General features: G+C 38.6%; 2 protein-coding genes across 7 annotated transcripts in view; both read left to right on the forward strand.

Moving 5' to 3' along the window:
• n4bp2 (NEDD4 binding protein 2) overlaps positions 1 to 2,680 on the forward strand; it is a 69,194-nt gene extending 66,514 nt beyond the window's left edge. For 3 of the 4 annotated variants that reach the window (XR_016484000.1, XM_090188361.1, XM_090188363.1), the window contains one exon: positions 1 to 2,680. This exon is cut by the window's left edge and continues 2,619 nt beyond it. The gene's annotated coding sequence lies outside the window, so the exon portion shown is untranslated. The other variant, XR_016483998.1, reaches the window with a different exon arrangement.
• A 1,728-nt stretch (positions 2,681 to 4,408) lies between these two features.
• rhoh (ras homolog family member H) overlaps positions 4,409 to 17,500 on the forward strand; it is a 17,597-nt gene continuing 4,505 nt past the window's right edge. Inside the window, exons 1-3 of one of the 3 annotated variants that reach the window (XM_090188380.1) lie at positions 4,409 to 4,768; positions 8,339 to 8,453; positions 9,551 to 10,231. In XM_090188380.1, coding sequence (XP_090044506.1) covers positions 10,073 to 10,231 — 159 coding nt within the window. In that variant the 5' untranslated portion in view covers positions 4,409 to 4,768; positions 8,339 to 8,453; positions 9,551 to 10,072. The remainder of the gene's footprint in view (positions 4,769 to 8,338; positions 8,454 to 9,550; positions 10,232 to 17,500) is intronic. The other 2 variants (XM_090188381.1, XM_090188382.1) reach the window with 2 other exon arrangements.

A 17,500-nucleotide genomic window follows, 5' to 3' on the forward strand; every position in this document is an offset into this window, starting at 1 on the left:
GTTTATACATTAGATCAGAAGTGATAACCGGGCCGTTTATACATTAGATCAGAAGTGATATCTGGGCCGTTTATACATTAGATCAGAAGTGATATCTGGGCCGTTTATACATTAGATCAGAAGTGATATCTGGGCCGTTTATACATTAGATCGAAGAGTGTTGACAGTGTTGACAGAAACAGTGTTTGGTTTTGTTCTACTTTATGGCTGTCCCAAATGGCCCCCTATTCTCTATATAGGGAATCCAAATGGCCCCCTATTCTCTATAGAGGGAATCCAAATGGCCCTCTATTCTCTATATAGGGAATCCAAATGGCCCTCTATTCTCTATAGAGGGAATCGTAAATGGGTTAGGGACTGACTCCTAAAGGGTTAGGAACTGACTCCTAAATGGGTTAGGTACTGACTCCTAAAGGGTTTGGAACTGACTCCTAAAGGGTTAGGGACTGACTCCTAAATGGTTTAGGGACTGACTCCTAAAGGGTTAGGGTTAGGGACTGACTCCTAAAGGGTTAGGGTTAGGGACTGACTCCTAAAGGGTTAGGGACTGACTCCTATAGGGTTAGGGACTGACTCCTAAATGGGTTAGGTACTGACTCCTAAAGGGTTTGGAACTGACTCCTAATGGGTTAGGGACTGACTCCTAAAGGGTTAGGGACTGACTCCTAAAGGGTTAGGGGTTAGGGACTGACTCCTAAAGGGTTAGGTGCTGACTCCTAAAGGGTTAGGGACTGACTCCTAAATGGGTTAGGTGCTGACTCTTAAATGGGTTAGGGTTAGGGACTGACTCCTAAAGGGTTAGGGTTAGGGACTGACTCCTAAAGGGTTAGGGACTGACTCCTAAAGGGTTAGGGACTGACTCCTAAAGGGTTAGGGGTTAGGGACTGACTCCTAAAGGGTTAGGGACTGACTCCTAAAGGGTTAGGGACTGACTCCTAAAGGGTTAGGGACTGACTCCTAATGGGTTAGGGACTGACTCCTAAAAGGGTTAGGTACTGACTCCTAAAAGGGTTAGGGGTTAGGGACTGACTCCTAAAGGGTTAGGGACTGACTCCTAAATGGGTTTGGGACTGACTCCTAAAGGGTTTGGGACTGACTCCTAAAGGGTTAGGGACTGACTCCTAAATGGGTTAGGGACTGACTCCTAAAGGGTTAGGGGTTAGGGACTGACTCCTAAAGGGTTAGGGACTGACTCCTAAATGGGTTAGGGTTTAGGGACTGACTCCTAAAGGGTTAGGGACTGACTCCTAAAGGGTTAGGGACTGACTCCTAAAGGGTTAGGGACTGACTCCTAAAGGGTTAGGAACTGACTCCTAAAGGGTTAGGGACTGACTCCTAAAGGGTTAGGGACTGACTCCTAAAGGGTTAGGGTTAGGGACAGACTCCTAAAGGGTTAGGGACTGACTCCTAAAGGGTTAGGGTTTAGGGACTGACTCCTAAAGGGTTAGGGACTGACTCCTAAATGGGTTAGGGACTGACTCCTAAATGGGTTAGGGACTGACTCCTAAATGGGTTAGGGACTGACTCCTAAAGGGTTAGGGACTGACTCCTAAAGGGTTAGGGACTGACTCCTAAAGGGTTAGGGACTGACTCCTAAATGGGTTAGGGACTGACTCCTAAAGGGTTTGGGACTGACTCCTAAAGGGTTAGGGGTTAGGGACTGACTCCTAAATGTTTAGGGACTGACTCCTAAATGGGTTAGGGTTTAGGGACTGACTCCTAAAGGGTTAGGGTTAGGGACTGACTCCTAAAGGGTTAGGGACTGACTCCTAAAGGGTTAGGGTTTAGGGACTGACTCCTAAAGGGTTAGGGACTGACCCCTAAAGGGTTAGGGACTGACTCCTAAAGGGTTAGGGACTGACTCCTAAAGGGTTAGGGGTTAGGGACTGACTCCTAAAGGGTTTAGGGACAGACTCCTAAAGGGCTAGCGACTGACTCCTAAAGGGTTTAGGGACTGACTCCTAAAGGGTTTAGGGACTGACTCCTAAAGGGTTAGGGACTGACTCCTAAAGGGCTAGGGACAGACTCCTAAAGGGTTTAGGGACTGACTCCTAAAGGGTTAGGGACTGACTTCTAAAGGGTTTAGGGACTGACTCCTAAAGGGTTAGGGACTGACTCCTAAAGGGCTAGGGACTGACTCCTAAAGGGTTAGGGACTGACTCCTAAAGGGTTAGGGACTGACTCCTAAAGGGTTAGGGGTTAGGGACTGACTCCTAAAGGGTTAGGGTTAGGGACTGACTCCTAAAGGGTTAGGGACTGACTCCTAAAGGGTTAGGGACTGACTCCTAAAGGGTTAGGGACTGACTCCTAAAGGGTTAGGGACTGACTCCTAAAGGGTTAGGGACTGACTCCTAAAGGGTTTGGGACTGACTCCTAAAGGGTTAGGGACTGACTCCTAAAGGGTTAGGGACTGACTCCTAAAGGGTTTAGGGACTGACTCCTAAAGGGTTAGGGTTAGGGACTGACTCCTAAAGGGTTAGGGTTAGGGACTGACTCCTAAAGGGTTAGGGTTAGGGACTGACTCCTAAAAGGGAATTGTAGGCTACCAAAGGAAAGGGTATATTTTTATTTTCATAATTGTTGATTTATTTTCTTATGTATTATTTTTTTTATTTTTTTTACAAATTATATTTTCAATAAAGAACATTGTCTGTTCACTTTTGGAACACAATCAAATCAAGTCACAGTGTGTGTGTGTTTTAGTTGGTTGGCAACCAGTCTTTATGTCGTGTTGTGTTGTCTCTCCTTGTTGTGGTGAGTGTTTTTTTCCCCTATATTTATATTTTTAATCCCAGGCCCCCCTCCCGCAGGAGGCCGTTTTGCCTTTTGGTAGGCGGTCATTGTAAATAATAATTTATTCATAACTGACTTTCCTTGTTAAATAAAGGTGAAATTAGTTAATGAATTAAAGCAGGTGCTATAGTGTGGCAGCATCCGTTCATCTGCTCCGTCCCCCATCCCCCTTTAACGCTCTCGTCTCGTGGTGTATCCCCCATACCGGCGTGGGAAGGAACGGTTCATCTGACTCACGGGCTGCGTTCAGTACATTGTTACGTTCTGGAACGTGTTATTGAACGGAAACGGTGCTGTACAAACGGTGATGTTGTGGTTTTGGGGGGGGAACGCGGTCAGCATGGCCACTGCCGTTGAAACACGTCACTCATTGCTTGAAGCCACACCCACCGAACGGAGAGCAAACGTACCTCCAAAAGCCCCGTTCGAGAACGTTTTGTGGAAACGTGTCCTACAGTACAAATTGTTGCGAAACGTAGCAAACGTTCAAGAGAACTGAACGGCACCCTACGGTGTCGGTAATTTCTCACTACTTTCCTTTCGATAAACATGACGCACAATTATTTCGTTCCATAACAAGTCGACTCATAGTCATGACGGAGAACCTTTTGACAAAATAGTTACTATGCCCGTTATACGTCTACAGAGAATGATATAGGGTCCTTTTTCCAATTAACAATTAACATATCCTAACCAGAGAGGATGCATTGTAAAATATATTGTTATTAACTTTCGAGGTTTTATTTCCCTCCTGTCTTGTCGTTATGAGGCCACACGCCACGTTTTAGATGTAAAGACATTAACTCCAAGCTACTGCGTAAAGTCTGTCGTTATGAGGCCACACGCCACGTTTTAGATGTAAACACATTAACCCCAAGCTACTGCGTAAAGTCTGTCGTTATGAGGCCACACGCCACGTTTTAGATGTAAAGACATTAACTCCAAGCTACTGCGTAAAGTCTGTCGTTATGAGGCCACACGCCACGTTTTAGATGTAAACACATTAACTCACAGCTACTGCGTAAAGTCTGTCGTTATGAGGCCACACGCCACGTTTTATATATAAACACATTAACCCCAAGCTACTGCGTAAAGTCTGTCGTTATGAGGCCACACGCCACGTTTTAGATGTAAACACATTAACTCACAGCTACTGCGTAAAGTCTGTCGTTATGAGGCCACACGCCACGTTTCATATATAAACACGTTAACTCCAAGCTACTGCGTAAAGTCTGTCGTTATGAGGCCACACGCCACGTTTTATATATAAACACGTTAACTCCAAGCTACTGCGTAAAGTCTGTCGTTATGAGGCCACACGCCACGTTTCATATATAAACACGTTAACTCCAAGCTACTGCGTAAAGTCTGTCGTTATGAGGCCACACGCCACGTTTTATATATAAACACGTTAACTCCAAGCTACTGCGTAAAGTCTGTCGTTATGAGGCCACACGCCACGTTTTAGATGTAAACACATTAACTCACAGCTACTGCGTAAAGTCTGTCGTTATGAGGCCACACGCCACGTTTCATATGTAAACACATTAACCCCAAGCTACTGCGTAAAGTTGTCTATCTAAGGGATCAAAAACAACAGAAACGAAACGGCATCAACACACCTCCTCCTCCACACTCAACAAACGGATGCTGTTAGTGAGATGAGAGAGAGAGCGCATCTCATTTCCCTCTCCGTTTTTTGTACAGATAGTAAGTAGTAAGCTGTGTAAGTGACGCATATAAATGTGTTTAAGTAGTTCTGTGCATATAGAATAATTAGGCGATTTACTTTCGCTTTAAGCAGTATTTATAAAAGTAGCCTAATGTATATACCGTAAAAAAAAATTAAAAAACTTTTCTACCGAGGCACCAAACCGTCTCCGAGTCCCCCCCAAAAAAATGCTTTGAGCTGAAGCGCAACATCCGCCCGTTGCCATCATGAAGACAGGCTGCGGTGTCGACGTCTGACAACACGGTGAGCTATCTTTTGTTCTATTCTTCTGTCTACGACAAGTAACAAAAGTTGTTTTGTCTTTTTTCATGTCTTTTTGTTTTAATCCAGCCAGAATACCTCATTTAATATGAGCCTACTAAATACATTATTAATGTATTGGAGAGTCACAGAATCATTTGGCGTTTCATATTCATTGTTTAAACCAATAGTCCTACACACAAAAAAAATGTTATTATCCAATTTTAACTATTTGTATCTCAATAAAATGATAAACGACACACATTAATCCCTTACATTTGGTTTCACATAAATAGGCTCTATTTGAATGGCTAAAGTTGAGTTTAGTGGGCCTCTCTGCCCTGTGCTTCTAGACCGTCGTGATGTGGGGGGTAAAGTAGGTGAAAACAAAATGTCAGTTATGGCAGGGTGAAGAACGGAGCTTTTCAACTCTTCCTGGGGGTAGATGATGAAGGAACAGAGCTTTTCAACTCTTCATGGGGGTAGATGATGAAGGAACGGAGCTTTTCAACTCTTCCTGGGGGTAGATGGTGAAGGAACAGAGCTGTTCAACTCTTCCTGGGGGTAGATGGTGAAGGAACAGAGCTGTTCAACTCTTCCTGTGGGTAGATGATGTTTGAATAACCCTTAACTCTCTAATCTAGTGTTTCTATAAAGCCATGGTGAATGGTGTCCATATTTTAAACAAAACACGGGCATTTCTCAATGTCAGTAACAATACCGGTATATCCTTTACACGCCCTAATAGAGGATCAGTTGGGTTCAAGACAAAACACACCTTTAGTCTGTTGTGGTCTGCATTTGGCTCCTGGGGGGCTGCCATTGCTGTGTAGGGAGAGTAGTCAGGAGTCTAGTTAGTAGTCAGGAGTCAAGTCAGGAGTCTAGTTAGTAGTCAGGAGTCTAGTCAGGAGTCTAGTTAGGAGTCAGGAGTCTAGTTAGTAGTCTGTAGTCTAGTTAGGAGTCTAGTCAGTCTGTAGTCTAGTTAGTCAGTAGGTCTAGTTAGTAGTCAGTAGTCTGGTTAGTAGTCAGTAGTCTAGTCAATGATCTAGTTAGTAGTCTAGTTAGTATTCAGTAATCTAGTCAATGATCTAGTCAGTAGTCTAGTCAGTCAGTAGTCTAGTTAGTCAGTAGGTCTAGTTAGTAGTCAGTAGTCTGGTTAGTAGTCAGTAGTCTAGTCAATTATCTAGTTAGTAGTCTAGTTAGTATTCAGTAATCTAGTCAATGATCTAGTCAGTAGTCTAGTTAGTAGTCAGTAATCTAGTCAGTAGTCTAGTTAGTAGTCAATAATCTAGTCAGTAGTCTAGTTAGTAGTCAATAGTCTAGTCAATGATCTAGTCAGTAGTCTAGTCAATGATCTAGTCAGTAGTCTAGTTAGTATTCAGTAATCTAGTCAATGATCTAGTCAGTAGTCTAGTTAGTAGTCAGTAATCTAGTCAGTAGTCTAGTTAGTAGTCAATAATCTAGTCAGTAGTCTAGTTAGTAGTCAATAGTCTAGTCAATGATCTAGTCAGTAGTCTAGTCAATGATCTAGTCAGTAGTCTAGTTAGTAGTCAGTAATCTAGTCAGTAGTCTAGTTAGTAGTCAATAGTCTAGTCAATAATCTAGTCAGTAGTCTAGTCTAGTTAGTAGTCAGTAGTCTAGTTGTAGTCAGTAGTCTAGTCAGTAGTCTAGTCAATGATCTAGTCAGTAGTCTAGTTAGTAGTCAGTAATCTAGTCAGTAGTCTAGTTAGTAGTCAATAGTCTAGTCAATAATTTTGTCAGTAGTCTAGTCTAGTTAGTAGTCAGTAGTCTAGTTTGTAGTCAGTAGTCTAGTTAGTAGTCTAGTCTAGTTTGTAGTCTAGTCTAGTTAGTAGTCAGTAGTCTAGTCTAGTTCATAGTCAGTAGTCTAGTTAGTCATTATACAACGGGTGGGTCTAATCCTAGATGCTGATTGGTTAAACCCGCATTCCAGCCGTTGTCTATTCCACAAAGTACCACCAGCTAAATCTAAGAAGTCAAAATTCCTATTTACTCCGTTCCATCTGATTGCGCAATCCACTGTCTCATCAGCCCAGCCAGGCAATTTATAAAAAGCATCTAGACATTATATGACATTTCTTTTAGAGTAACGTTTAGTTTTCAACAGCGGTGATTTGTATAAACCGTTGCCGTCTGTCTCTCCGACATTTGCAACATTGTTTCAATATTCAAATTCCCTCTCCAGCTGTCGCATAGTAATGAACGAGTCGGGATGAGACGGGCGGGCAGCGTTTCACAGCCAGTCGAAATCATGAATCATTTTTTTAAATGGATATATACACATAACTATCAATAAAGACAGGTAAAACGAAGTGATTGTGTTCGATGTTATGTTGGCTACTGTAGCTCCTCTGAACGACCGTGTCCTGACGAGCAGGCACATGTGGAAAGATTAAATAGTATGAATAAATTAATCAAAAGAATGTTTTTTTTTTTAAATGAAAATATGTCAATCCTTATATTTGAATATATTGGTAACCTAGTTAATAACCAAATCTATGGGTCGGCTCTGTCCTCCCTCCCTCTTCTCTGGCGTTATCACTGTAGGAGTTAATAACCACATCTATGGGTCGGTGCTGTCCTCCCTCCCTCTTCTCTGGCGTTATCACTGTAGGAGTTAATAACCACATCTATGGGTCGGCTCTGTCCTCCCTCCCTCTTCTCTGGCGTTATCACTGTAGGAGTTAATAACCACATCTATGGGTCGGCTCTGTCCTCCCTCCCTCTTCTCTGGCGTTATCACTGTAGGAGTTAATAACCACATCTATGGGTCGGCTCTGTCCTCCCTCCTTCTTCTCTGGCGTTATCACTGTAGGAGTTAATAACCAAATCTATGGGTCGGCTCTGTCCTCCCTCCCTCTTCTCTGGCGTTATCACTGTAGGAGTTAATAACCACATCTATGGGTCGGCTCTGTCCTCCCTCCCTCTTCTCTGGCGTTATCACTGTAGGAGTTAATAACCACATCTATGGGTCGGCTCTGTCCTCCCTCCCTCTTCTCTGGCGTTATCACTGTAGGAGTTAATAACCACATCTATGGGTCGGCTCTGTCCTCCCTCTTCTCTGGCGTTATCACTGTAGGAGTTAATAACCACATCTATGGGTCTGCTCTGTCCTCCCTCCTTCTTCTCTGGCGTTATCACTGTAGGAGTTAATAACCAAATCTATGGGTCGGCTCTGTCCTCCCTCCCTCTTCTCTGGCGTTATCACTGTAGGAGTTAATAACCAAATCTATGGGTCGGCTCTGTCCTCCCTCCCTCATTCATGGCTGGGTCACTACGGAGAGGAGAAGGTACATGCTCAGATTTCGGCCAGCTTTTCTCTGTAAATTTAAATGTCAATCAATCACTTATTTTATTTTAAATAGCCCTTCTTTTACATCAGCAGCTCGTCACAGTGTATTACATATGTGCAGCCTAATAAAAAAAAAGCTGAATCTGATGTGTTTTAGTGCTGGGCTGGAACGAAAACCTGCACAATTAGTAGCTCTACTTTATTAGAGCAACCCCCCCCTCTCACGGAGTCAACGGTGTCCTCATCAGATAATGTTCTCACAGCTCTCTACCGTATGCCGGGCCTTGATTGGATGGAATAATCACCTGTGACGTCAGGTGACCTCGATTGATCGCAGGAGGCGGAGCCTGGTGTCAACTCCGTGGAGAACACAGAGAGGTAAGTGAAGAGGAACTGAGATAGATGGGGGGGCTGTGTTTAGACAGAGAGAGAGAGTTGGAGAGAGAGAGAGAGTGTGTATGTGTGTAGAGAGAGAGTGTATGTGTGTAGAGAGAGAGTGTGTGTGTGTGTAGAGAGAGAGAGAGTGTGTGTATGTGTGTAGAGAGAGAGTGTGTGTGTAGAGAGAGAGAGAGTTTGGGTATGTGTGTAGAGAGAGAGTGTGTGTGTGTAGAGAGAGAGTGTGTGTGTGTAGAGAGAGAGAGAGTGTGTGTATGTGTGTAGAGAGAGAGTGTGTGTGTGTAGAGAGAGAGAGTGTGTGTGTAGAGTGAGAGAGTGTGTGTGTGTGTAGAGAGAGAGAGTGTGTGTGTGTGTAGCGCGAGAGAGAGAGAGAGAGTTAGAGAGAGAGTGTGTGTGTAGAGAGAGTGTGTGTATAGAGAGAGTGTGTGTAGAGAGAGGGAGAGTGTGTGTGTAGAGAGAGGTGTGTGTGTGTGTAGAGAGAGAGAGGTGTGTGTGTAGAGAGTGTGTGTGTGTAGAGAGAGAGAGTGTGTGTGTAGAGACAGAGAGAGAGAGTGTGTGTGTAGAGAGAGAGAGAGAGAGAGAGAGTGTGTGTGTAGAGTGAGAGGAGTGTGTGTGTAGAGTGAGAGGTGTGTGTGTGTAGAGAGAGAGAGAGAGAGAGTGTGTGTGTGTGTAGAGAGAGTGAGAGGTGTGTGTGTGTAGAGAGAGTGTGTGTGTGTGTAGAGTGAGAGGTGTGTGTGTGTAGAGAGAGTGTGTGTGTGTGTGTGTAGAGTGAGAGGTGTGTGTGTAGAGTGAGAGGTGTGTGTGTGTGTAGAGAGAGAGAGTGTGTGTAGAGAGAGTGTGTGTAGAGAGAGAGTGAGAGGTGTGTGTGTGTAGAGAGAGATGTGTGTGTGTAGAGAGAGAGTGTGTAGAGAGAGAGACAGAGTGAAAACCATATGAAGACAGTCAGAGCCCTTCAGCTTCTCTACTGGAGCAGTAGAGCCAGTAAACTCTGTGGTGAGAGAGAGACACATGCAGTTAGCATCATGACTCTACACACCAGGTGACCACAACCCCCTGATCTCAACCCTCCTCTACTTTAGGACTACAACATCTCCCTAAGGAACTACAACCCCCACAGAGAGTATCACAGAGTAGGTGACCACAACCCCCTGATCTCAACCCTCCTCTACTTCAGGACTACAACATCTCCCTAAAGAACTACAACCCCCACAGAGAGTATCACAGAGTAGGTGACCACAACCCGCTGATCCTAACCCTCCTCTACTTCAGGACTACAACATCTCCCTAAAGAACTACAACCCCCTGAGCTCCACAGGACTACAACGTCTCCCTAAAGAACTACAACCCCCACAGAGTATCACAGAGAAGGTGACCACCATCACTATGGACGTCACAACCCCCTGATCTCAAACCTCCTCTACTTCAGGACTACAACATCTCCCTAAAGAACTACAACCCCCACAGAGAGTATCACAGAGAAGGTGACCACCATCACTATGGACATCACAACCCCCTGATCTCAACCCTCCTCTCTGCTTCAGGACTACAACTCAACGTCTCCCTAAAGGACTACAACCCCCAGGGTTCCGAGCGGAGCAGCCATGAGCGCGGAGACCCAGGTGAAGTGTGTGCTGGTGGGGGACAGTGCTGTCGGGAAGACGGCCCTCCTGGTTCGCTTCACCTCAGAGACCTTCCCTGAGTGCTACAAACCAACTGTGTACGAGAACACTGGAGTGGAGGTCTTCATGGACGGGGCTCCGGTAGGAATAAAACATTAACCTACTACAATAATACCCTTTACCTACTACAATAATACCCTTTACATCATTACCTACTACAATAATACCCTTTACCTACTACAATAATACCCTTTACCTACTACAATAATACCCTTTACCTACTACAATAATACCCTTTACCTACTACAATAATACCCTTTACATCATTACCTACTACAATAATACCCTTTACCTACTACAATAATACCCTTTACCTACTACAATAATACCCTTTACATCATTACCTACTACAATAATACCCTTTAACTACTACAATAATACCCTTTACATCATTACCTACTACAATAATACCCTTTAACTACTACAATAATACCCTTTACATCATTACCTACTACAATAATACCCTTTACCTACTACAATAATACCCTTTACATCATTTAACTACTACAATAATACCCTTTACATCATTTAACTACTACAATAATACCCTTTACATCATTACCTACTACAATAATACCCTTTACCTACTACAATAATACCCTTTACCTACTACAATAATACCCTTTACCTACTACAATAATACCCTTTACCTACTACAATAATACCCTTTACATCATTACCTACTACAATAATACCCTTTAACTACTACAATAATACCCTTTACCTACTACAATAATACCCTTTACATCATTACCTACTACAATAATACCCTTTAACTACTACAATAATACCCTTTACCTACTACAATAATACCCTTTACCTACTACAATAATACCATTTACCTACTACAATAATACCCTTTACCTACTACAATAATACCCTTTAACTACTACAATAATACCCATTACCTACTACAATAATACCCTTTAACTACTACAATAATACCCTTTACCTACTACAATAATACCCTTTACCTACTACAATAATACCCTTTACCTACTACAATAATACCCTTTACCTACTACAATAATACCCTTTAACTACTACAATAATACCCTTTACCTACTACAATAATACCCTTTACCTACTACAATAATACCATTTACCTACTACAATAATACCCTTTACATCATTACCTACTACAATAATACCCTTTACCTACTACAATAATACCCTTTACCTACTACAATAATACCCTTTAACTACTACAATAATACCCTTTAACTACTACAATAATACCCTTTACATCATTACCTACTACAATAATACCCTTTACATCATTACCTACTACAATAATACCCTTTAACTACTACAATAATACCCTTTACCTACTACAATAATACCCTTTACCTACTACAATAATACCCTTTACCTACTACAATAATACCCTTTACCTACTACAATAATACCCTTTAACTACTACAATAATACCCTTTACCTACTACAATAATACCCTTTACATCATTACCTACTACAATAATACCCTTTACCTACTACAATAATACCCTTTACATCATTACCTACTACAATAATACCCTTTAACTACTACAATAATACCCTTTACCTACTACAATAATACCCTTTACCTACTACAATAATACCCTTTACCTACTACAATAATACCATTTACCTACTACAATAATACCCTTTACATCATTACCTACTACAATAATACCCTTTAACTACTACAATAATACCCTTTAACTACTACAATAATACCCTTTACCTACTACAATAATACCCTTTACCTACTACAATAATACCCATTACCTACTACAATAATACCCTTTACCTACTACAATAATACCCATTACCTACTACAATAATACCCTTTACATCATTACCTACTACAATAATACCCTTTAACTACTACAATAATACCCTTTACCTACTACAATAATACCCTTTACATCATTACCTACTACAATAATACCCTTTAACTACTACAATAATACCCTTTACATCATTACCTACTACAATAATACCCTTTAACTACTACAATAATACCCTTTACCTACTACAATAATACCCTTTACCTACTACAATAATACCCTTTACCTACTACAATAATACCATTTACCTACTACAATAATACCCTTTACATCATTACCTACTACAATAATACCCTTTAACTACTACAATAATACCCTTTAACTACTACAATAATACCCTTTACCTACTACAATAATACCCTTTACCTACTACAATAATACCCATTACCTACTACAATAATACCCTTTACCTACTACAATAATACCCATTACCTACTACAATAATACCCTTTACCTACTACAATAATACCCTTTAACTACTACAATAATACCCTTTACCTACTACAATAATACCCTTTACATCATTACCTACTACAATAATACCCTTTAACTACTACAATAATACCCTTTAACTACTACAATAATACCCTTTAACTACTACAATAATACCCTTTAACTACTACAATAATACCCTTTACATCATTACCTACTACAATAATACCCTTTACCTACTACAATAATACCCTTTAACTACTACAATAATACCCTTTAACTACTACAATAATACCCTTTACCTACTACAATAATACCCTTTACCTACTACAATAATACCCTTTACATCATTACCTACTACAATAATACCCTTTAACTACTACAATAATACCATTTACATCATTACCTACTACAATAATACCCTTTAACTACTACAATAATACCCTTTACCTACTACAATAATACCCTTTACCTACTACAATAATACCCTTTACCTACTACAATAATACCCTTTACCTACTACAATAATACCCTTTAACTACTACAATAATACCCTTTACCTACTACAATAATACCCTTTACCTACTACAATAATACCCTTTACCTACTACAATAATACCCTTTAACTACTACAATAATACCCTTTACCTACTACAATAATACCCTTTACCTACTACAATAATACCCTTTAACTACTACAATAATACCCTTTAACTACTACAATAATACCCTTTAACTACTACAATAATACCCTTTAACTACTACAATAATACCCTTTACCTACTACAATAATACCCTTTACCTACTACAATAATACCCTTTACATCATTACCTACTACAATAATACCCTTTACCTACTACAATAATACCCTTTAACTACTACAATAATACCCTTTAACTACTACAATAATACCCTTTACCTACTACAATAATACCCTTTACCTACTACAATAATACCCTTTACCTACTACAATAATACCCTTTACATCATTACCTACTACAATAATACCCTTTAACTACTACAATAATACCCTTTACCTACTACAATAATACCCTTTACCTACTACAATAATACCCTTTACCTACTACAATAATACCCTTTAACTACTACAATAATACCCTTTACCTACTACAATAATACCCTTTAACTACTACAATAATACCCTTTAACTACTACAATAATACCCTTTACCTACTACAATAATACCCTTTACCTACTACAATAATACCCTTTACATCATTACCTACTACAATAATACCCTTTACCTACTACAATAATACCCTTTACCTACTACAATAATACCCTTTACCTACTACAATAATACCCTTTACCTACTACAATAATACCCTTTACCTACTACAATAATACCCTTTACCTACTACAATAATACCCTTTACCTACTACAATAATACCCTTTACCTACTACAATAATACCCTTTACCTACTACAATAATACCCATTACCTACTACAATAATACCCTTTAACTACTACAATAATACCCTTTACCTACTACAATAATACCCTTTACCTACTACAATAATACCCATTACCTACTACAATAATACCCTTTAACTACTACAATAATACCCTTTAACTACTACAATAATACCCTTTACATCATTACCTACTACAATAATACCCTTTAACTACTACAATAATACCCTTTACCTACTACAATAATACCCTTTACCTACTACAATAATACCCTTTACCTACTACAATAATACCCTTTACCTACTACAATAATACCCTTTAACTACTACAATAATACCCTTTACCTACTACAATAATACCCTTTACCTACTACAATAATACCCTTTACCTACTACAATAATACCCTTTAACTACTACAATAATACCCATTACCTACTACAATAATACCCTTTAACTACTACAATAATACCCTTTAACTACTACAATAATACCCTTTACCTACTACAATAATACCCTTTACCTACTACAATAATACCCTTTAACTACTACAATAATACCCTTTAACTACTACAATAATACCCATTACCTACTACAATAATACCCTTTACCTACTACAATAATACCCTTTAACTACTACAATAATACCCTTTACATCATTACCTACTACAATAATACCCTTTAACTACTACAATAATACCCTTTACCTACTACAATAATACCCTTTACCTACTACAATAATACCCTTTACCTACTACAATAATACCCATTAACTACTACAATAATACCCTTTACATCATTACCTACTACAATAATACCCTTTAACTACTACAATAATACCATTTACCTACTACAATAATACCCTTTACATCATTACCTACTACAATAATACCCTTTAACTACTACAATAATACCCTTTACCTACTACAATAATACCCTTTACCTACTACAATAATACCCTTTAACTACTACAATAATACCCTTTACCTACTACAATAATACCCTTTACCTACTACAATAATACCCTTTACATCATTACCTACTACAATAATACCCTTTACCTACTACAATAATACCCTTTACCTACTACAATAATACCCTTTACCTACTACAATAATACCCTTTACCTACTACAATAATACCCTTTACATCATTACCTACTACAATAATACCCTTTAACTACTACAATAATACCCTTTACCTACTACAATAATACCCTTTACCTACTACAATAATACCCTTTACCTACTACAATAATACCCTTTACCTACTACAATAATACCCTTTACCTACTACAATAATACCCTTTAACTACTACAATAATACCATTTACCTACTACAATAATACCCTTTACATCATTACCTACTACAATAATACCCTTTAACTACTACAATAATACCCTTTACCTACTACAATAATACCCTTTACCTACTACAATAATACCCTTTAACTACTACAATAATACCCTTTACCTACTACAATAATACCCTTTACCTACTACAATAATACCCTTTACATCATTACCTACTACAATAATACCCTTTACCTACTACAATAATACCCTTTACCTACTACAATAATACCCTTTACCTACTACAATAATACCCTTTACCTACTACAATAATACCCTTTACATCATTACCTACTACAATAATACCCTTTAACTACTACAATAATACCCTTTACCTACTACAATAATACCCTTTACCTACTACAATAATACCCTTTACCTACTACAATAATACCCTTTAACTACTACAATAATACCCTTTACCTACTACAATAATACCCTTTACATCATTACCTACTACAATAATACCCTTTAACTACTACAATAATACCCTTTAACTACTACAATAATACCCTTTAACTACTACAATAATACCCTTTACCTACTACAATAATACCCTTTACCTACTACAATAATACCCATTACCTACTACAATAATACCCTTTAACTACTACAATAATACCCTTTACCTACTACAATAATACCCTTTACATCATTACCTACTACAATAATACCCTTTACATCATTTAACTACTACAATAATACCCTTTACCTACTACAATAATACCCTTTACCTACTACAATAATACCCTTTACCTACTACAATAATACCCTTTAACTACTACAATAATACCATTTACCTACTACAATAATACCCTTTACATCATTACCTACTACAATAATACCCTTTAACTACTACAATAATACCCTTTACCTACTACAATAATACCCTTTACCTACTACAATAATACCCTTTACATCATTACCTACTACAATAATACCCTTTAACTACTACAATAATACCCTTTACCTACTACAATAATACCCTTTACCTACTACAATAATACCCTTTAACTACTACAATAATACCCTTTACATCATTACCTACTACAATAATACCCTTTAACTACTACAATAATACCCTTTACCTACTACAATAATACCCTTTACCTACTACAATAATACCCTTTACATCATTACCTACTACAATAATACCCTTTACCTACTACAATAATACCCTTTACCTACTACAATAATACCCTTTACATCATTACCTACTACAATAATACCCTTTACCTACTACAATAATACCCTTTACCTACTACAATAATACCCTTTAACTACTACAATAATACCCTTTACCTACTACAATAATACCCTTTAACTACTACAATAATACCCTTTAACTACTACAATAATACCCTTTACCTACTACAATAATACCCTTTACCTACTACAATAATACCCTTTACCTACTACAATAATACCCTTTACCTACTACAATAATACCCATTACCTACTACAATAATACCCTTTAACTACTACAATAATACCCTTTACCTACTACAATAATACCCTTTACATCATTACCTACTACAATAATACCCTTTACCTACTACAATAATACCCTTTAACTACTACAATAATACCCTTTACCTACTACAATAATACCCTTTACATCATTACCTACTACAATAATACCCTTTACCTACTACAATAATACCCTTTACCTACTACAATAATACCCTTTACCTACTACAATAATACCCTTTACCTACTACAATAATACCCTTTAACTACTACAATAATACCCTTTAACTACTACAATAATACCCTTTACCTACTACAATAATACCCTTTACCTACTACAATAATACCCTTTACATCATTACCTACTACAATAATACCCTTTACCTACTACAATAATACCCTTTAACTACTACAATAATACCCTTTACCTACTACAATAATACCCTTTACCTACTACAATAATACCCTTTACATCATTACCTACTACAATAATACCCTTTACCTACTACAATAATACCCATTACCTACTACAATAATACCCTTTACCTACTACAATAATACCCTTTACCTACTACAATAATACCCTTTACCTACTACAATAATACCCTTTACCTACTACAATAATACCCTTTACCTACTACAATAATACCCTTTACCTACTACAATAATACCCTTTACCTACTACAATAATACCCTTTACCTACTACAATAATACCCATTACCTACTACAATAATACCCTTTACCTACTACAATAATACCCTTTACCTACTACAATAATACCCTTTAACTACTACAATAATACCCTTTACCTACTACAATAATACCCTTTA

This window comes from Oncorhynchus mykiss, chromosome 10 (genome assembly GCF_057628025.1).
Source record: "Oncorhynchus mykiss isolate SJ-2025 chromosome 10, ASM5762802v1, whole genome shotgun sequence".
NCBI lineage: Eukaryota > Metazoa > Chordata > Actinopteri > Salmoniformes > Salmonidae > Oncorhynchus > Oncorhynchus mykiss.